The sequence below is a fragment of the Syngnathoides biaculeatus genome, chromosome 9 (assembly GCF_019802595.1).
Source record: "Syngnathoides biaculeatus isolate LvHL_M chromosome 9, ASM1980259v1, whole genome shotgun sequence".
Taxonomy (NCBI): Eukaryota; Metazoa; Chordata; class Actinopteri; order Syngnathiformes; family Syngnathidae; genus Syngnathoides; species Syngnathoides biaculeatus.
In genome coordinates, this window is record NC_084648.1 from 11,403,073 (window position 1) to 11,423,982 (window position 20,910).

Here is a 20,910-nt window from a genome sequence, read left to right on the forward strand (position 1 = left end):
TATTGTGTACCTTAGTGTTTAATAACCAAAGTCCTCATTTATCGCACAGGAGGAGAAACGAATAAAAAATGAAATGATAAAAACCCATTAAAATGTATGAAGTAAAGCAAGTACTCATTTTAAAAAAATATATATATCTGCTGCATTCTGGCATATTTATTAGATAAGGTTTTTCAAAAATTGAATCCATAAACGTGTAACCAACATTTGTTAGTTTTAACTCGCTATACTATTTATATATCTAATATAAATATATCTAAATATAAATTGTATGTTTATATGTATACGTGTATAGAAATGAAATTTCTCATCGACAAACACAACGTTCCCAACCAGCCACTTTCTGGAAAGACAATACATAACGCAACAGCGCTCTCTAGTGGAAAGATGTGACAACTACGGCCTGCCAAAAACCTAGATCTCGAACCAGTTTCCTTTTGATTAATTATTAATCATGATTTTTTTTTTTAAAGTTAAAATAAAAATAAAGACTTTTAGATCCGGGAGCACGGTGAAATCTTTCCTATATACATCGTGACCACAAACACTCAACAAAAATGAACTTTTTCATTTCTTTTATGAGCTCCACAAATGGTTAGCTGCGTCAATATGCAAGCATAATTGCCTAAATCACTATTAACTGACTGTTACCTAATTCATAAATAATATTAATGCAGGTGTACTTACCCCCCACTTTTTTTTTTTTTTTTTACAAAAATGTTCCAAATATGACTAAACCAATGATACTTTTAAGGTCAGGAGCACCATGGAAGCTTTCACGTACACATCAGGGGCCTTGATTTTTTTGTTTTCTTTATATATATAATTTTTTTTCCAACCCAGGAGTGCCTGGAGTGACTCAAAAAATAGGAGGAAAAGGGGGATTTTTGTAGGTCGTTAAATCGAGATGCCTAAAATGAAATAATCTGAATTAAAGCAACAAGTCTTATTTTTGATGGTGAGGTCAAAAATAATGTGTAAAGCAGCGGACTCAAGTCTTAATTTCATTTTATTTTTGACGGAGTGCTATTTAGTGCATTGAACATGTGAGGCAAAAAAAAAAAATATGTACAAAAATTGTAAAAAGGTAAAAAAAAAAAAAAAAAAAGGCATTGGGAACAAAGTCTAAAGTACACGACGAGTGGCTTGTATTAGCTTGTAGCTTTTTGCCGCATAAAGTGACCGTGTGTCCATACAACAGCGCTTTAGTGTCATTGTCATCCTCCACTAACTAAACACTTTCTACTCAACTGTACACTTTTCAACACTTCCTGTACAAAACTCTTCATCGGATTCGTTTGGAGGAATAACGTGAATATTCACCCCCATTATTCGAGAAGGTAACGGTGGCGTAACTGTACGCTACTCGCCAACTTGCGCGGTACCCGCTGAGCTTTACTCTCCTCTAACTGGCAAAAGCAGCTCGTTTCTAGTACCTGTTTACAGGCTGCTCATCTCCAATTGGTCGAAAATGAAGCAGCTGACATTAGCTCCTGCTGTGCCTTAGTCTCCACTTTAATGCAGCGCTCCAGTTTTCTCACAGCCCGCAGTCTCACTTTTGATTTCTTTTTCTTTCAGGCGCATTTGTGCCCAATAACTAATTCGCCTTAGTTTTGGATCCTGCAGTATTCGTCTTCACAGTCTCCACTTTGCTGTAGCTCCCAGTTTTGCCCACAGTCTCTCTCGGATACAATTCCTAAAATTATGAAAAGTTAATATGAGACCCTGTAATATAGTGCAGTTTCCACTTTTTCTTTTGACTAAAATCTGTAACATTTTGGGAAAGGAATACATGGGACCCTGTGTTATACTCCGCAGTCTCCACTTGTCACTTCCTGCAGGCTCCTTTACGATCAAATGAATTTCCGGAGAACCATAATACACTCCACAATCTCCACTTTGCTGCAACATTTTGAGAACGAGATCCTGACGACTCAGCCGAGTCTCCGCTTTTGTTGCAGCTGCTTGATTTTCTTGCTGCCCGCTGTCTCCTCTTGGATAGTGCGTTTCTTTCGGCTTGTCCCGTCGTCGTTTGTCTCGAGCTAGCCGATGTGTTCATACGCCGCTTGGTTTTCTGAGATTTTTTTTTTTTTTAATGGGAGGGTGGGAAATATAATAAACGAACTGAGGTGGTCCCGTGCACTCGTGCAGAACTTAAAAATTGTCATTGTCTTTCTCCATCTTTGATAGTGACTAATAACGAGCAGCGTACGGGCATGCGAAATTGACAAACGCGGGCAGTAATCCCCAAATCATCCAATTTCGCTACATTGTTCCGAAAATGATGATTCACCACATATATCTTCGTTCATCTCATCTATGCAAGCGAATTATAGTGACGGGCAGTTATTAATTGCTTTTCCAATTTGCTTCGGCGCAAGGTCCAACGAACCCGCGTCTGCCCGCCTGTTGCCGTTCATACAACTGAATAATAGCAAAGGCTTCAACTACACAGACATAAAGTAGACATCTTGCAACATTTTGTGTGTGTGTGCGCGCAGTGAGCTTTTTCTAACATGAAATGTGTCTTTGCTCGGTAAAAGTTGGGAAAATATGTCCCAGATTACAGTGATCGCACTATCTACTGTACAGCAACTACACGTGATTACAGTAAGTTGTCTCTACTTGTGAGTTTTTTTGGTCACATTCATTGCACTATTGGGCATGACAGTAATCCCCGCTGCGTATTGGCAGATCGCTCTTCATAAATTCACTTTTCTTCGAGTCGGTTGTCATATATTTTACCCGTTAAACCACGGGTGTCAAACTCGAGGCCATGGGGGGGTCAGATCTGGCCCCCCGCATGATTTTATGTGGCCCGCGGAGGCAAATCACGTTTATCAACTTCCATGATTTTTTTTTTTTTGTTCAAATCTGTGTCAAAATTTCAGATTGTCATATCATAAATGAAAACGTTGAGCTATTACAAGCAATTTTGTGTTACCAAACCACAATAGTTGGTAAAACCCATTAGCCTTGATTTCTGATTCCAAAACGAGTTCATGAATTTCATGTGTAAATATGATGAGGCGAATAAAATTTTGTATCCTTTCACAGCTATAACGGGCCCTTTGAGGGAAACCGCAAGAACAATGTGACCCGTGACGAAAATGAGTTTGACAACCCTACGTTAAACTATCATTACTGGTAACCCCTTGTACAGGGGGATATCGATCGGGTATCGATTATGGTGAACCTCCGTGCGTATTTCTGGCTTTTGACGCCATCTTGGTACCAAGTAACTGTTCAAGTGAGTGGAGAGGAGGGTCACTTCGACAAAATTAGTGCTTGGCCACCGACTCGTGGCATTTTGGTGCCAAGCAAGAATTCTGAAGTGAGTTGAGGAGCTTCATTTAGTCAAGTCATGCATTGCTACCATCTTGGAGCAGCCTTTGTCCATCCATCTATTTTGTTTTGCTGCCTATCCTCGCGAGGGTCGCGGGGAGTGCTGGAGCCTATCCCAGCTGTCAATGGGCAGGAGGCGGGGTACACCCTCAACTGGTCGCTAGCCAATCGCAGGGCACATCGAAATAAACAGTCGCACTCACAATCACACCTAGGGGCAATTTAGAGGGTCCAATGAATGTTGCATGTTTTTGGGATGTGGGAGGAAACTGGAGTGCCTGGAGGAAACCCGCGCAGGCACGGGGAGAACATGCAAACTCCACACAGGCGGGGCCGGGATTGAACCCGGGTCCTCAGAGCTGTGAGGCCAACGCTTTGTGCCGAGCAATAATGTTGAAGTGAGTTGAGAATCTTCATTTTGAACAAGATCGGGCTTTGCCACCATCTTGCGGAATGTTGGTGCCAAGCAACTATGGTGACGTGATTTGAGGAGCTTCTTTTTCGAGCGAAGACGCTTTGTCGCCATCTGGTGGCATTAAAGATTTTCGCCGTGGTCAGCAGGTTCTATCCACCGCCAATAGTGGGGGGATTACTGTCAATATTCATCTAAAACGCACGTGAGACAGCATACAAATATAAATATAAATACGAATAAGAAGCGGTAAGAAGTCTCCGTCTCAACCGGAGAGGGATATTTCGTAGTCACTGGCGGACAGAAGGGCTTTGCGTCCGACTTTGCGGACGTTCTTTGCGTTGGTGATGCGGGCCGACACGTCCGCGGGCTTCTCGAAGTACTGCACCAGCGCCTGCTCGGTGAGCACGGACGCCAGGAACTGCTCGAAGGTGATGGCCCAGTCTTTGTCCACGCCGGGGTCGGCGGTCGTCTTCTTCTTCTTCTTCTCGTCCCCGTCGCTCCCCACCAGCACGGTGTCGTCGGCGAGGTCCTCGCAGCGCAGCCTGTTGTTGTCGTCCGGGTCGTGCGAGCCGGCGCTGAGCACCGAGTACGACGACACCGACGTGTCGTCCTTGGCCTCGTCGTCGGAGGTGAGCATGGCCGATTTGGGGGACGCGTCCTCCAGCTTGATGTCCTGCATGGCTGGCGAACGCTCCTCCTCTTCCTCCTTCCAAAAACATAGAAAAATGAATTCCACGGCAATTTGGAGAAAGAAATCCAGTTCGACTTTGAAGTTAGAAGTCAGGTTGACTTCTCGCTTTGTGTTCCTTTGCGCCCGCAGTCTCCTCTTGGGTAAAATGTGTACAATTTGAGAGCCAGGATTACACTCCACGGTCTCCATCCAGTTTCCTCAATGCCGACACTTTGATTAAAATTGGTAATATTAAATTTGGAAACTCAGTATTAAGAATTTGCTGCATCTTCTCGCTGCCCTTAGTCTCTTCCTGGATAAAATTAGTACAAATTTAAAAAAACAGGAGACCATTTATTATATCCCAAAACCTCCACTTTGGTGCAGCTTTCTTGCCTTCCACAATCTCCCCTTGGATAAAATTTATTCAAAACGAGAGACATTTTCCATTTTGCCGCAATTAATTTATTGTTATTGTTAGTAGTAGTAATAGTACAGTTACGATTTCGTGTAGTTTGTTTTCTGTTCAAACACTAAAACTGCTGTTATTGCTCGCCAACGACAGTCTCATCTTGAATAAAATCTCCTCCTCCTCCTCCCTCATCTCGGGAAGACGCCGTGTGTTTTACGTACCTCAGAGGAGGGATCCCCCCCGCGTTGCTGGTCCCGGCGAGCGGCGCAGAATAGCTTGCCCACCTCTCCCATCTCCAGCAGCAGGCTGGCGACGGTGGCGGTGGCGTGGTAGAGCTGCTGCTCGGCGGGGTCCTCGCTGAACATGCTGTACAGCGTCTTGCACAGCTCGATGAACTGAGTCTGCACGGCAACACACATACACGCGCCGTATGCTACCGGGTGACTCGGCTCACTTCACGACAAGCTGCACTTTGACAGATATTGTTAGTAGTTGTATTATAATATTGTTAGTATTGTTCAAAAACTAATCTTTAACCAGTTAAACCTCACACTTCCGAGGACCGGGGTTCAAACCCCAGCCCTGCCTGTGTGGAGTTTGCATGTTCTCCCCGTGCCTGCCTGGGTTTTCACCGGGCACTCCGGTTTTCTCCCACATCCCAAAAAACATGCAACATTAATTGGACACTCTAAATTGCCCCTAGGTGGGATTGTGAGTGCAGCTGTTTGTCTCTATCTGCCCTGCGATTGGCTGGCAACCAGTGCAGGGTGTACTTCGCCTGCTGCCCGTTGACACCTGGGATAGGCTCCAGCACTCCCGCGACCCTTGTGAGGATGAGCGGCTCCGAAAATGGATCGACGGTGTGGTATTTAAGCAACGGATATCGTAAAACAAATGGCGCTGCAGACTACATTACAATACTCACAGGTGTATATTCTTTATCCTCAGTGAAGAACAATTAACATTACTGCCGTACTGAGAATTTCAAAGAGGAGCTGACCCTCCAGTACACCAGTATGTCTGTCTAATCCTGCCCCCAAGTGGCCAAAGTGCACGCACAAGAATGAGCAGCACATTTGAAGGATAAAGTGGGACAATAACTGTTTAAGTCTTTTGAATTATATTTACATTATATTATTACTGTATGCTTTCCATCCATCCATTTTCTTTTCCGCTTATCCTCACAAGAGTCACAGGAGTGCTGGAGCCTATCCCACCTGTCAACGGGCAGGAGCCGGGGGTACACCCTGAACTGGTTGCCAGCCAATCGCAGGGCACAGGGAGACAGACAACAGTCAAACTCTCAATCGCACTTAGGGGCAATTTAGAGTGTCCAATTAATGTTGCATGTTTTTGAGAAGTGAGAGAAAACCGGAGTGCTCGGTGAAAACCCACTCAGGCACGGGGAGAACATGCAAACTCCACACAGGGAAGGCCGGGAATGAACCTGGGTCCTCAGAACTGTGAGGCCAACGCTTTCCAGGTGGGCCACTGTGCCGCTCCTGTATGTTTTTATTAAGCTTAATAAAATTAAGTGTGTGCTAGAACGGATTAATGGCAATCCTGTTCATTTCAATGGGTGAAGATGATTCGAGCTCCACTACAGGGCTTTTGTGTGTGGTTAAGAAAATAACTAAACTTTTATGTCAAGACAAAACCGTTAATGTCTTTTATTTTAATCTTTTTTCATTCAACAGACCCCAAAAAACTGTCTTGTGATGTATCATGATACCACAAAATGATTGGTAACAAGGTGAACGTGAACAAGACCTTCTTACCTGATTGAGCTTAGGGAGATCTTTGGTGCGCTCCGTTTTGGAGTTGCTGTCCTGGTTCCACAGCTTTAAGTAGTGGCGATAATCGTGGGCGTTCAGCTTCTTCACTGGAAACACATTTTCACAAAACATCAGCCGCTATGACATTGCGTTCATTCACGCTTGGCCAGACAACAATGAATCTTGCCCAGTGTGCCCGGAAATCAAGCCAAATGGCGTCGCTCTTAACAATTGTCATATGAGCGCCATTAAATAGCCTAAATTGTTCCCGAGGGGGGGTTTTTCCCCTACCTTGTCAAATTTGGTATTTTCCTTGGAATCCTGACGCAAAAGTGCACGTGAAGATGTTTTTGGGCATTTCAAGGAGAGTTCAAGCTTCCTTTTGTTTTGAGTGAACATGTTTGTATGATCGTTCTTCAAAACTCATTTCAATGTTTGTTTTATGCAAAGCAATTTTATTTGTCAAATATTTCATACACAAGCTAACGCAATGTGCTTTACGTCAATAAAAACATTTAAATACAAATAAATAAAACGGGGAAAAAAATTAAAATGAAAATAAATGTATAAATAAAACTGCGTACAGTGTAAGACATATCATTTAAAAATAGAAATATTTTAAAAAGCATAAGAAGAAAGAAATGTTTTTAACCTGGATTTAAAAACATTCAAACTTGGGGCTGACCTCACTTCTTTTGGTAGCTTGTTCCATTTGTGTGCAGCATATTAGCTAAATGCTGCTTCACCATGTTTGCTTTGGACTCTGCGCTCCACTATTTGACCTGAGTCCGAGCCATACTGGGTTTATATTCTATTTGCAATTAGCATTTCTTTCATAATTCAGGACCTAAACCATTTAGTGACTTATAGACCAGTAGCAGAACTTTGAAATCTATTCTAAAGCAGACTGGAAGCCCGTGTAAAGACTGGAATTGACCACTTTGTTCCGGTCACAACTCGAGCTGCGGCACTCTGAATGAGCTGCAGCTGTTTATGATGCTTTTCTTGCGGAGTCCAGTCAGAAGATCATTACAATAGTCAAGTGTACGAGAGATCAAAGGACTAATGATGATCTCCTGGTCTGCTTGACACATAAACGTTGAGGTGTGCATATTTCTTGTGTGGCACTCACCTTTTTCCGTTTTAAACATAACCCTGACAAAGCCGTCGTCCTTCTCGCTTCGGTTCTTCGGATCCTGGCCTGCGGTGAAGAGGATACATTTGTAAAATTGTAACAATTTGTTTTTGTCACGCGCGTAAAACACTCTACATTGTCATTTGTTAGTCTTGGCTGTGCATCCATCCATTCATATATACATACAAACATATTTATGGGGTTATTGATTTATGGTCTCAAGACTTTGAGAAGAGACTATTTGTAATCCTGGTTTGTCGGTTGTGCTGAGGCTTTGATGTGCAGTGTTGACGATAAAATAGTTACCTGTGGATGTTTCCGGGGTGATGTCTTCAAAGAAGTACTGCGTGGCCTCGAAGGCAGAGTCGGGCTCTTCGTGTTCGTTGGTCACCTCTTGACACGAAACCATATTGTGTTATTCCGTGCAGTGATGTGATATCCTGTTTTTAGGCACTTACCAGGTAAAATGTGCATCTTGTAAAGGAGCTTCAACTTTTCAGACAGGTCCCCATGACACAAAACGCCTGCAATACACCAGTAATTCAGAATAATGCCGTAATTCCCGGCCGAGTGAGCGCACCTGGTTATAAGCCTCACCCAGTACATTTGTAAAGGAAATACCATATGGTACATACTTGGGCCGCAGCCGTGTAAAAGCTGCAAGTGCCCACATTGAAACCGACATTAAAACACGAGATATTGACAAAGAAAGACGGTATACAGAGAGTTTAACGCTAGCGCCACCGCCCTAACGCTAGTACCGCCACGCTAACACTGCTGTGCTAACAGGGCCGGTTAAAAAAAAAACATACTGGTAAAAATCACTGAGACACGGCAGTAACACGCTAGCAGTGCTAACAAGGCCGGACCGGTAAAGGTCACTTCCTCGGCACATATTTTCCACCGGTCTCACTGTTACCTTTTCCGCTCGAGTCCCCCCTTGCGGCCGTTAGAAAAAAATGCACAAATTAGCCCCATCACCGCATAAACCACAGGGTTGAAAGCGTGTGAAAAAAGTCGCGGCTAATAGGCCGGAAATTACGGTAATAATCCAGCCATCCAGCCATGTTCTACAGTGCCGGTCCTTGTTTAATCTTCAATACATTAGAATTGAATAATGATTTTAAGTGGTCTCCAGTCAATCCCATAAATATGAGATGATAATTGTGGCCATGTCTCGTACATTTTGGGCCCGATTGTATGCATGTTTAATGCTAACATTAGTAAAAGGCTAGCAACTTCACGATAGACACTATTATATGGTTTGGGAGAACACTTTGGTGTTTAAATATAGATATACATAGAACTAATGTTTGATTTGATTTTGATTTATATGTCAGTTGTATAGTAAACCTCACACTGGGAGTGACAGACAGCTTGAAGCAAGCACGCTTTGCCTCTTCTTTGGAGAATTGTACGAACAAGTATTCTTTTTGTTTCCTCAGAGCGATGTTGAAGGAGTTCTAAAGTGGTACGCCACAGTTATCTGGGGACCTACCGAGGCCATTGATGAACTCGCGGAAGTTGATGAAGGCGTCGCCGTTGTGGTCCAGCAGGTGAAAGAAGCGCACGGCCAAAGGGTCCGAATGGGCGCCGTTGGCCCAGGGGAAGAGGAGCTTGAAGAGGTCCTTGAACTGCTCCACGTCAATGCGGTATTGCTCCAGGTAAGGCAGGCTGGGATCGTGGCGCTCCATCGGGTTGCTGCTGCCTCCCCAGTAGCAGCTGGTCAGGTGCTCCGCCTCAAAGGACACACGCAAGGGGGAAAGGATTTCAGTCCCACGTGGTTTACGTGTAGAGATGGAACAACAGATCCTGCGTGTCTTCTTAATTTTGTCAAAATACCCATGACAAAAAAACGAAATTTGTTGTCGTGGTGAAATTATCTCGTTAGCATGCAAGTGAGCGACCGTAGCCAGCCCCGTGTCCTTCTGGCCTTTTGGCGATTGCCACTTGCATCACCATGACGACGGGGGCAGGGACTGAACATTGCGGAAACGTTGAGCGTCAAGGGCGGGGGGAAAAAATGTGATCGCCTTTACAGTCAACAAAAGAATATTAACTCACGGAGGCAGCACGGCATACACGACGGTGGGTGTACTGTGCGGTACAGGACACGTATTGCCTCATTCAACGGGAAAAGTGGCCCGAACGAGCTGTTTTGCCACAAGTCAAACAAACGACTGATTTGTATGCGGGACGTTTGTTTCACTAGTCACGCTGCTGCTCAGTTGCTTTTTTGCTTCGCATTGCAAACTGATTTGAGTTACAACTGCTAGACGCTGGCAGCGAAAATGACAACATATATCAAATTGCACATAGGTTACGGTTAGGTAGGACTATACAATGTTTGAAAAGCACGTAATTAGAATGCATAAACTATTTCCTACTTTACATTCTATTCAGTTGTGTTAATACTGTGTGTGTGTTTTTTTAGAGTGGTATTTTTCATTTTAAATACTCATTTTAAATTAAATTTGCGAGGGAGAGGATTTTGATGATTTTTTTTTTCCCCAGTCACGAGTAGGGTCATACAATGAATTAAACCAATATCAAATGTCACGTTCCCCTTTGATGAATCATCTGCAGATGACGGTAATGAAACAAGGTTACAAAAAACATCCATCTATTTTATTTGCCGCTTATCCTCACAAGGGCCGCAGGAGCGCTTGGACCCTATCCCAGCTGTGAACGGCCAGGAGGCGGGGTACACCCTGGATTGGTGTCCAGCCAACCACAAAGCACATGGAGACAAACAGTCGCACTCACAATCACACCTATGGGCAATTTAGAGTGTCCAATTAATGTTGCATGTTTTTGGGATGTGGAAGGAAACCGGAGTGCCCGGAGAAAACCCACGCAGGTACAGGTAGAACATGCAAATTCCACACAGGCGGGGTCAGGATCGAACCCTGGACCTCAGAACTGTGAGGCCAATACTTTCCAGCTCCACCACCGTGCTGCCAAAAAAAAAAAAAAAAAACATATTTTTAAAATTATTTTGTATTATATATTTTAAAACTAGATTAATTGGACACTCTAAATTGCCCCAAGGTGTGATTGTGAGTGCGGCTGTTTGTCTCCCTGCGAATGGCTGGCAACCAGTTCAGGGTGTACCCCGCCTCCTGCTTGTTGAGAGCTGGGATACGCTCCAGCACTCGCCACGACCCTCGTGAGGATAAGCGGTGAAGAAAATGGATGGATGGATATTTTAATAACTGATTCAGGACCATTTTGGATCACTATCACAATCCAAAATTATCTTCCCCTTACTCCTGTTCTTGTCAGCTTCCTATCCCAAGTGGTTAAGAGTTTATTAATCAAATATTACAAACTCTGTTTACCTTATATTGAATAGGAGATGTGAATAGAATTAGAGGAAAATTAAATGTTATGTCATCATTTGTCAAAATTCAGGGCACAAACTGCCATTGATTTGAACCTCTAAAGCCAAAATACCTGTAACTGTAAACAAAACCATGCGAGCATAGTTCAAAATGTTGACCTGGTTGAGCATAACCAATGCGGTAGTTTTGCCTAAGCACATCAAAATTGTCCTAAATCATCTTAAAATCTTTTGACAATAGCTTTGTTGTCGACCAGCGCGACGCACGCAATGATGACGGATTGACTTTCAACTTGAGGACAGCCAACAAGCATGGCAAGTCTGAGAGGGGGGGCTAACCTTAAAGAGGACAAAGAGTTCCTCCAGCTCGTCGATGCTGAAGGCCGTTTCTGTTACAATAGTTCTGACCTGGAAAAGTCACGGCATTTGACACAATGTTAACTGTGAAGAAAGAGTGGACCGTCCAATGACCACAGTTGCACTGTGGACCTTTTTTTGTCACGCTCCGATCTCGTTTGACATACACTACAACGTGACATTCGGTATGAGGATTTTCTTACCACGTTGCGTTTGGTTGTGTCTTCGATGGTCTGGATGACCCTCAGCCTCTGCTTGAAACGCATCTGCTCGATGACGTCAGCGCGGATGGAACCAAATTTCTAAAAGCGGAAAAGAGCGAGAAATGTGGACCTTACACCTGATGGATGGCTGTGAAAGCTTCTGTGACCAGAGAAAACCGCAGGAATTGTAACACCATTCACAACAGGCAGAAATTGGAAAGGTTAAGATGTATTAATGTCACATTAAGATTTCTTCCAGAAGAAATACACGGTTTACGTTTCCATGAAGAACAGATGATTTACGTCCCTCATAGCTGGAAACACGAGGGTAGCATCGACTAATTCACAACCCTGTTTTCATTGGTCATTGGCGGTTCATTATTCATGTTCCTCGCAGCTTGTATATGTATATACCGAGGTGAAATGATGCTGCACATTTCCATTAAGCTTACAAAGTCTTGAAAGCATTATTAACGGATGTTAAAAATTAGCCTCATTTGAGCACTAATGGCGAATTTAGGAACCCAATTTCAGTCTCTACTCATCAATAATCTGCTCGAAACATAAGGCTCATTATCCACGGCTGTCGGCACTCAGGTTATTAAAACAAATGAACAACTGTCGGTTACTTAAAAACTCAAGGTTATAGGTCAAGTGTCATGAAATGGATGATTTTTATTTAGTATGTTATTAATGAAAAAACGGCAGCCGGTATGGAACCATCTGTTTGTTGACCACACAACATGATTTTGACGTATACAGCTTTTTGTAACTCCCGCCATGAAAATCCTCTCGAGTGATTTGTTTTCGACAAGAAGCAGGAAGTGACGTACATGGCAGGACTGCCCTCAAGCGGACTCGTTTGTTTCTACTAGTTTTATCTCCAGGAAGATGACTTGTTGTTCCTTCGTGTTAGCCAAAATGCCGGCTCGTTGCATTCCTGGATATTGCTCGAACACTCATAAGTTTCCAAGAGATGCGGTTCGTCGTGAAAAATGGATTGCACGGGTGAAAAGGACGAGAGATTTGTGGGTTCAAAATGACAGGTAGGTGTGTATACAGCTACTAAAAAAAATTATAGTTTGGGGGGGGACCACGTAATCCGTCTCTCATAACGTAACAAAACCTTTTGTTTGCATCAATCAGACATTTTGTCAATCTTCTGCTTAGGACATTATACTCATTATATTATAAGATCATGAGTTACCGATTGATTAAACCAAAAGTAAAGTACGTTTTTACTGCTTCGTTAGTCTTTATCATCTTCTAAAAATAGATCACAACATATTTCATCTGTCATTAAGCAGTTCAAGTTTGTCAAAAGTCGGAGAGAATACCAGCTGAATTATGGAAAATTCCACTTATTTCTGCAACAGTTTAACATCAACTGCTCTTGTCAATAAGACACAGGATGATTCAAATAAAATCATAAATGACTCGATATTATTTTCTAATTAAAATATACAAGTGCTCCCGTTAAACTGGCACTCGGCATACAGGAGGTGCTGAGTTTTATTTCCTCTTGTTGCGCATTGTGTGAAGCCATTAGTAGATGAGAGAAAGGAGCAAGAGTTGGTCTTCAACAATCAGTAGGAGGGCCCCAGGGTCATATTTTACGATGAGCGGGACAGGGATGAAACAGCAAGCGCCATTACGCTTCACCAAAGAACGTTACGCCCAGAAAATGTCCAGACACAAACAGTCCTTGCCGATGAAATACCTCGTAAGAGCTGCGGACCAGTCTGAAGATGTCCACCTCTGGATGTGGTTCTCCGTTGTCCGTCAACAAGGAATGCAGATGTTGGATGGGTGGCAAGGTGCTGTCCTTATTGGTCACGTTGTCCAAGTATCTACGATCAACAAATGTCTTGTCAAGAAAACAAGATGATGGCACCTGACCTCTCTGTGTGGTCCTTGTCTCACCTGCCCAGCACCGTCATGGCCTCGCCGTCGTCCTTGCAGCTGAGCAGCTGGTGGATGTTGGCGTGCAGCACGGCGAGCGCTAGCTGGAAGATCACCTTGATGCCGTCGTAGAAGAAGCAGTCCACCACCACAACGGCGCTCTCGAACGGCATGACCGACAGGAACAGCGTGAGGAACCACGATAGCGAGATAGTGGAGATGACGCCAAGGTCCTGCATGCAGTCGTACAGCTCAGGCACGTACTCGTGGGCCAGCTCCTCGAACACGCCTTGATCCACCAGAGCTCCTAAAAAGAACACGTCACAGAGATCAAGCTTTCGGACATCGGGTAGCATTTGGCTCCAGAATGTCTTGAGGATCTTGACTTTTCATTGGACCCTTCACAGATTCAACTCAGCCTTTGCCAAATCCGGCAAAAAGCAGCCCCAGGACCAAACCCACTCCAAGTTTTCTGTCACTGCACTGTATATTTGTCTTTTAATCTTGAGAATGTCCTTGTACCATAAATTCAAGCAGAAGGCACTCAAGAACATAAAAGCTATCACATGTTTGACTGGAGAATTTCCAGATAGTCTTGAGATTTGACTGCATCCTAAATAAAATCAAGACAATCTGTGTCAAATGCAGCAAAATGCAGCCTAGAACATAATGTACGACAACTTTTCTGACATGGGACAGATGCTTGACTCCAGTTTGATTTGGTAGTCTTGAGATTTGAGTTTACCCTGTACAAGATAGTGCTGGATGTATTTTCAGTAACCATTGCCCCCCCCCCCATTTCTTTAACTGTTTTTTTTTTTCTATCCAATTTTGTCCACACTCCAACAAACGTGTGTGCTTTGGAAAACTGGCTAAATGTTTTCATACTAACCTACAACCCTGGTGTTATAGTAGTCCGGCAACATCCTTTCACACAGTGCCACCAGTAGCCAGAAGGCCTCCTCTTCTTTAGCGTAGAGGAGCAACACCGATGTCACAATATTCATAGCCTGCGATGTTATCAAAATACCAACAAACAAAAAAAAACGTTATTGCGTGTCATTTTCAAATCACTCCACAGAAACTAGTCACTCCACCTGACAGTATCCAATGTTTGGGTTTCTGAAGGCGTAGGCGGTGAGGACCCGACGGAGGGCAGCTATCCCGATTTCATTCTGGAAGGCAGGATGCTCGGGGAGGGAGCGGTGGAGGTCCCGCTCAATTTCCTCTGTGGCCAAGTTGTATTTGCCCATGGAGCGCTCTACCAGGTCTTCGTAATAGCCCGGATGGGTGGCCATCTCGTTGATTGCCCCTAGACCACAACATTATGCCTGGATCAGACTATAAGACAAATTTGGTCGACACAAAATGTCAGACAGCTGCCCTAAAATCTTGCTCTAGCTCAGTCAGGTAGAAGCAACACTGTCATGACCAGAACACGGGGTTGGGCCCAAATGCACGACTCGGGAGATGCAGAGGCTGTTCGGGAAAACTGTTTATTCGGTCGAGTGTCCGGGATCAGGCAGGCAGTCAACCGGAGCAGCAGTAACAAGAACGTCAGGCGTAGGAGGCAGGTCAGTGGGCAGGCAGGAGTCGGTACACGGGAGATCAGGAACGCGATTACAAGAGTGCGGGAACGTGAAGCAACGATCTGGCAAAGGCCAGACCGCAGGTGTGGTTCTATGTAACTGGGACGTAAATTACTAGAGACGAGGTGCAGGTGTGCGCCTCCGCCGATTGCAACAGGTGCGTGCCACCTCGGGGACCGGTACGGCTAGGACAGGAACCGGCAGGGCCATGACAAACACTTCACGACATATATTCTGATACCACCGTATTGCATCCTTTACGATCACTGAGTTTTATCTTGTCAAACCAAGCGCTCTCGGGGAGAAAATGTGTCACCTTTTATCTTAACTGGCTAATAACTAATACACATTACCATGGTGACAACAACTTCTCAAACAGTTGATTGGTGCGGTAATGGTGGGAGGTAGATATTTTAAGACATTTCAGGTTATGAACTAGTTTGCGTGGCAGCATAAGACGACGTCACGTGGCACATCAAGGCACACTCAGTTGGTGACTGTACTACGGCATTTGGTGAAGTTAGTCACAGAATATGTCTCATGACAAATTTTGTAAAAATTGTGATTTTGTTGTTGCCATGGGAATGAAACTCATTCCATCATCAAAAATGTTCTCACGACCCACATCAAACATGACAAATACTGTATCTCGCCTTGTATTTTTTTGTGTAGACGAGCTTGACTGATTCATTGAAGCTCACCAGAGAACAGTAGCCACAGATCTCCTCTCATGCTCTCAGGGATGCCTTTGAGGACCAGTTCTTTGGTCTTGTCAGTGCGGTACATGCACACACCCTGGCCGAACTCGGTGAAGTGGTTCTTCCAGGCCTGTTCCTTCAGGAATTCCTTTGCCTGAGTACACAACAACGCAGTTTAGTGGGCCATATGTGTCCACTTTTTGTTTTCTTTCATATTTCTGTCATTTTTTTTAGCTGTTTGCATCTCTGTGATTCCACCACATACAGTACTGACAACTGGTGCCAAAGAGAAACGACGTGGTGACATGCAGCAATATATTATTCACTGAATACAAATTACGTAATAGTGCTTGGCGATGTGGCTTTTAAATCACATATCAGCTTTTTTTGCCACCATTTTATAAACTGATTCCACCACCCCCTCCTTTCCTGAAATTGTTCAAGTGAAAATGTCCTGATTTTGGCTGTTTTATCACTTCTGACATTTATTTTCTTTTTCTCCAGTAACAGGGGTTCCGCCCTCTCGTTCTCTCATGCTCTTTTCCATGTAATTGTACAGGGGAGGCAAGGCGACCTCGGCCAAATATTAGCACATGCCTCTGGTCAAAAGTTTCTAGCATGTCAGTCACTGCTTTTGCAACCTATAAATGGGAACAATGTCTTTGGCAATGTTGCTGAGCAAGTGGCTTTTTTGAAAAATCATATGACAGAGTAGTGTAAGTGTGACAGCCCCTTACTAATTACATTTAGTTCCGGATGGCTTTTTGGCTCACCAGTTTGGGATTGAACTCTTCTGGCGAGCGGCGTCGGTACATGGTCATGAGGGCCTGCGAAGCAGTGGGCACACTGCTGTCATTGAGATTGAAGGTGCGCTCGCCTTCTGAGCCGATACTCTGCTGTGGGCTGCTAGACAGTAGCGATCCGTAAACCTAGAAAGCGCAAGGAAAAAAACCATTCGGGAATTAAAAGGCCAAGGATTGACCACCACGCACTAAATCATCCATTCTCTCACCTCGTCGTCAAAACTGTTGAGGCTCCCCGTGAGTTCCCGCTCTTGGCAGCTTTTGGAGGGCGTCTGCTGCAGGAAGTCGGAGATCCTCTGGACCAGGAAGTCTCGGTCCTTCAGGTTGGCAAACAGGAAAGTCATTCGGTTCTTGGTGCTGATGGAGACGGGACTGGGGAGCACGTTGGAGCTGTCGGCCTTTTCCACAATTGTCACCTGAAAGTTGTCCATTCTATAAAGTACCGCTGCACAGTCGAATGAGATCCAATACAAGAGCGATATGATGTTAAATCGAAGCAACAAAGACTTTGTTGTAATGCTGAATTTCAGCGTTCCAGAAATGGCTGATTATGACTTTATGCCAATGACAAAGGTAAAGATAAAAGTGAAAGAAATACATGTAAAATATGTAAATAAAATACTTTGTTCAGATATTGTGCAGTTTTGGGGTCACCGGGCTTTCCGCGCATGCCGGCTGACAAATCTGTCTGCTGACAAGTCAGGTGGTGTCAAACGTCTCTGAAGGACGTGACTGGTGATCACTAAAATTGCACAAGGTCGCAAATTTGTTTCATTTTTTTTTAACCTACAATGATATCCATGTGTGTTTTTCTTGGTATAAAAGTGAATTATTGCTTAGAGAATATCTTTAGCGATGCATTTTGAAAGCTGAATGATGCTCCCAAACAGTTTTAAGGTTAATGTTATGTTGCCTCCTATATTTAAAATACAGAATTAGCTTTTTGTGCACTGTATTGTCTGTGCTTTCATAACTCCATCAGGATGTGCCAAGGTGGAATTTTAACATTATACACCATCTCATCCTGGACTGTCGACTTTGGTTTCAGACCAGGGCTTATTTTTACTCAAAAAAGAGAAAATTTCGTCCAGTTTCATCACTTTTTCTTATATTATTCACATACCCAAACATTCATTAAAGCAACAGCACTTCTTTTTTTTACTTTTACCATTATTATTGGGAGTAAACACAAGCAGTGTGTCTAACTCTCTTTGCTCTACGTTGCCCAGACTGTGTTGCTAACTAAAGCGCCCTGGTGGTGTTTGTAATTATGAGTGTACCCCGTTAAGAGCCGGAGGGGGGCGGAGTCAGGTAAACTAGGAGACTGTGTGCTTCCATGTAAAAAAAAAAAAAAAAAAAAAAAGACGTAGGGCTGTGGTTCACTGCGCTGGATGGGTTTTCATGTGCGCTTAGAGTGTGCGACAAGTGCACAATTGCGCAGTGGCCCATCTTAGAGCGAACATTGGTCCCAATGAAGTGTCCGGTGTTGTTGTTCTTCCTGACTGACCTCACGGAGGGGAATGATGAGGCTGCACTGCATCTCCTCCTTGCTGGTGAAGCAGATGTAGTTGGTGGAGACAAACATCTGTCCCAGGACGTGAATTTTGCTAAAGGGGGTCCACAGAGTGCAGTCTGTGTGCCCATCCAGTTTTTCATCTTTGGGCAGACGGAAGAGCGCCCTGTAACGTTCGCTCTTGGCTCTGGCGTCCAAGTCCCTGCAGGGAGAATGAAGATGTCAAACATCAAGTAGAACAGGGAAAGAAACCATCCAAACTGTCATTAGCGAGTCACCTCTTCAGGGCCGACACCTTCTTGGGTGACTTCTTCTTGAGCTTGGGCAGCGAGCGGTCCTCCTCAAAGCCCTTGTTATCCAGCAGTTGGCGCATGGCGATGTTGGCCAGTTGCTCGGCCAGTTTGAAGGTCTCATTGATGTTCAGGAAGACGGAGAAGACGTGCTCGTGGCTGCGCGTGCTCACCTTTATGCCGTCAGGTAGAAGCAGGGTGGCGCTCTTCTCCAGCTGTGTGATGTCTGCCCAGCGCACCACCAGTTTGACTGAAAGATATACAGTTACAAAATTACATGGACTACGATTTTTACTTGGACCTTGTCCATACCACAACCACAGATTCAAATTCACCTCCTCTCTGACATTATCAATCAAAACTGAGCATTTAGAACCCTTTTTCCTAATCGAGTGCCAACCTTCTTTCCCAAGTAGGTAGGAATAGAAGCACAGGTGGTTGATGCTGAGGTAGAGCCAGCCTTGACGCGGCACTTTGCCCTTCCAGTAGCTGCACGAGTAGTAGTTGACCAATTTCTCCTCGTCCGGCATGCCGAACAACTTGCGGAACTTGGAGCTGGCCTCCTTGAACTTGTCGGTGTCGTCATCCTCTTTCACGTCGTGGTTCTTGTTGTACTCGGCGATGATGCCCTGGGGTGGAACACACACACACAAAGAGAGGATTGATTCCCTGACTTAGCGAGACGGCAGCGTGCTAATTGGCAGAACATTTTCTCCGGCGCACATTGTCAGCGTACTTTTTACGCTTAATTTCATGTCATAAATGTGATGCGTAAATGGTCGGATATTCATCAGCAAAGCAACTCTCCGCCGTGAACGTGTTACTTGTACGAGACATCCCACATAATGGCCGTGTGCTGGACCCACTCAACATGTTGCTGTTTAATACAGGGATGGTAGAAGTCAAGGATTCCCTAACCTAGGTGAAAATTAAAATTGGTATTATTTGAAAATATTATATCTGTAAAATGACATAAACAACCTTTATTTGTGGCTGTTTAAGGTAAAGAGTTCCAAATTTGTCAGTTTGTTAAAAGTGTCCATGAACTTCAGGAGTAGAGTAACCAGCTGCAGAACCAAAATATAGGATTAGCCCCTGAGCAGTGAACACTACCTTTGAGCAAGGTACTGAAACCCCCTAAAACTGCCCTAATCCCTACTGATCATCAAGATCTTAGCACAGTTTATCCATTTTCTGTTGTGCTTTGTCTTCATTAGCTGGACCATATCCCAGCTGACTTTGGGGTCAGAGGAAGGTTACAGCCTGCAATAGTCACCAGCCAATCCCAGCGCCTGTGTAGTCAAACAACCATTCATCACACCTATGGAAAAGTTGAAGTCTTTTATAAACCTAACATCATGTCTTTGAATCTGTAAAGAATTCAGAGTATGTGGAAAAACTCAGAGAAAGCAGGAGTTCAAAAATGGAACCCCAGAACGATGTACCAGCCATGATAACCACACGACCATACAATAAATATATAAATGTATGCTTGTGGTCAGTCATACTTGTAGATATGGTTACAAGTGTGGTCCACCAGTCATGCCCACAGATAAAACTTATAGATATACAGTCTTGAATCAAGCGACGAGGTGGATGACAGTTTTTTTTTTTTTTTGTCACATTGCCTCGCGATCGACGCAATGAGTACCCGTGGTGTAACTGAATTTCTTTTGATATGGCTCATTATGTTGATAAATTTCCACGTAAATGCACTCGCAGTACGTGAAGTAACTCTGAACATGCGCTTTCGGTCTAACTTCCCGACATGCTCAGTACGGTTAACTTGCATTTCCTGTTTCCGGGTGAATACTAGTTGTTTTGCAGCAGGCTTGTTTAGTTCACGTTTATGAAACAAGTAAATTTTTGTCACGACTACACGAAATAAGCAACGTCTTTCAATCTCTATATTTTTCTACTCGTAACAAATTTTACGCGCGTGATTTTTCGTACTCGACTGTGCAGATTTGGGAGCACGGAGGCGTGCGAGCGTGATCGCGCTCATCAAATGTGAGTGACTGCCCAACTGTCTTTAATTTGCAGTAAGGCATTTTTTTTTTTTTTTTTAGAAGAAGCCGCCCTGGTGTACGGGGATCGGTAAATGTGAAAATGGTTACGTCCGTGTCACAATGGGAATTGAATGTACAATGTCTCATTCTTGTTTTCCACTGTATCCAGTGCACAATGGAGGGAAGTTGAAAAGGGAACTAATTGTTCCTTGCTCGAGATTCTGCATCATTTACATACAAATGACGCAGTTGGCTGAACAGTGTGGCCAAAGTGGAGAAATTTGAGCTCTGGCCATGTTGTATTTAGTCAAGTCTGCACTTGGTGCACAGTTGCGAGCCCGTGCTAATGTGTATTTTGTTTGTCCGAATGTTGCGTTAACAAAATGCGGCCTGATTATTTGTCCAACATATATCAACTAAAATATAAGTGACTGTGTTTTGTACTGGAAGT

At 44.0% G+C, this 20,910-nt stretch overlaps 1 protein-coding gene across 2 annotated transcripts in view; it reads right to left on the reverse strand.

Moving 5' to 3' along the window:
- Positions 1-991: 991 nt before the first annotated feature.
- Positions 992-20,910, reverse strand: part of tbc1d9 (TBC1 domain family, member 9 (with GRAM domain)) — a 36,221-nt gene continuing 16,302 nt past the window's right edge. The window contains exons 4-22 of one of the 2 annotated variants that reach the window (XM_061830998.1): positions 18,851-19,079; positions 18,439-18,700; positions 18,155-18,362; positions 16,857-17,063; positions 16,618-16,773; positions 15,848-15,998; positions 14,655-14,869; positions 14,450-14,567; positions 13,579-13,864; positions 13,376-13,505; positions 11,656-11,754; positions 11,435-11,503; positions 9,251-9,491; positions 8,211-8,276; positions 8,059-8,145; positions 7,750-7,818; positions 6,621-6,724; positions 5,064-5,243; positions 992-4,466 (exon numbers count right to left, since the gene is read on the reverse strand). In XM_061830998.1, the coding sequence (XP_061686982.1) occupies positions 4,023-4,466; positions 5,064-5,243; positions 6,621-6,724; positions 7,750-7,818; positions 8,059-8,145; positions 8,211-8,276; positions 9,251-9,491; positions 11,435-11,503; positions 11,656-11,754; positions 13,376-13,505; positions 13,579-13,864; positions 14,450-14,567; positions 14,655-14,869; positions 15,848-15,998; positions 16,618-16,773; positions 16,857-17,063; positions 18,155-18,362; positions 18,439-18,700; positions 18,851-19,079 (3,321 nt within the window). In that variant the 3' untranslated portion in view covers positions 992-4,022. The remainder of the gene's footprint in view (positions 4,467-5,063; positions 5,244-6,620; positions 6,725-7,749; positions 7,819-8,058; positions 8,146-8,210; positions 8,277-9,250; positions 9,492-11,434; positions 11,504-11,655; positions 11,755-13,375; positions 13,506-13,578; positions 13,865-14,449; positions 14,568-14,654; positions 14,870-15,847; positions 15,999-16,617; positions 16,774-16,856; positions 17,064-18,154; positions 18,363-18,438; positions 18,701-18,850; positions 19,080-20,910) is intronic. The other variant, XM_061830999.1, reaches the window with a different exon arrangement.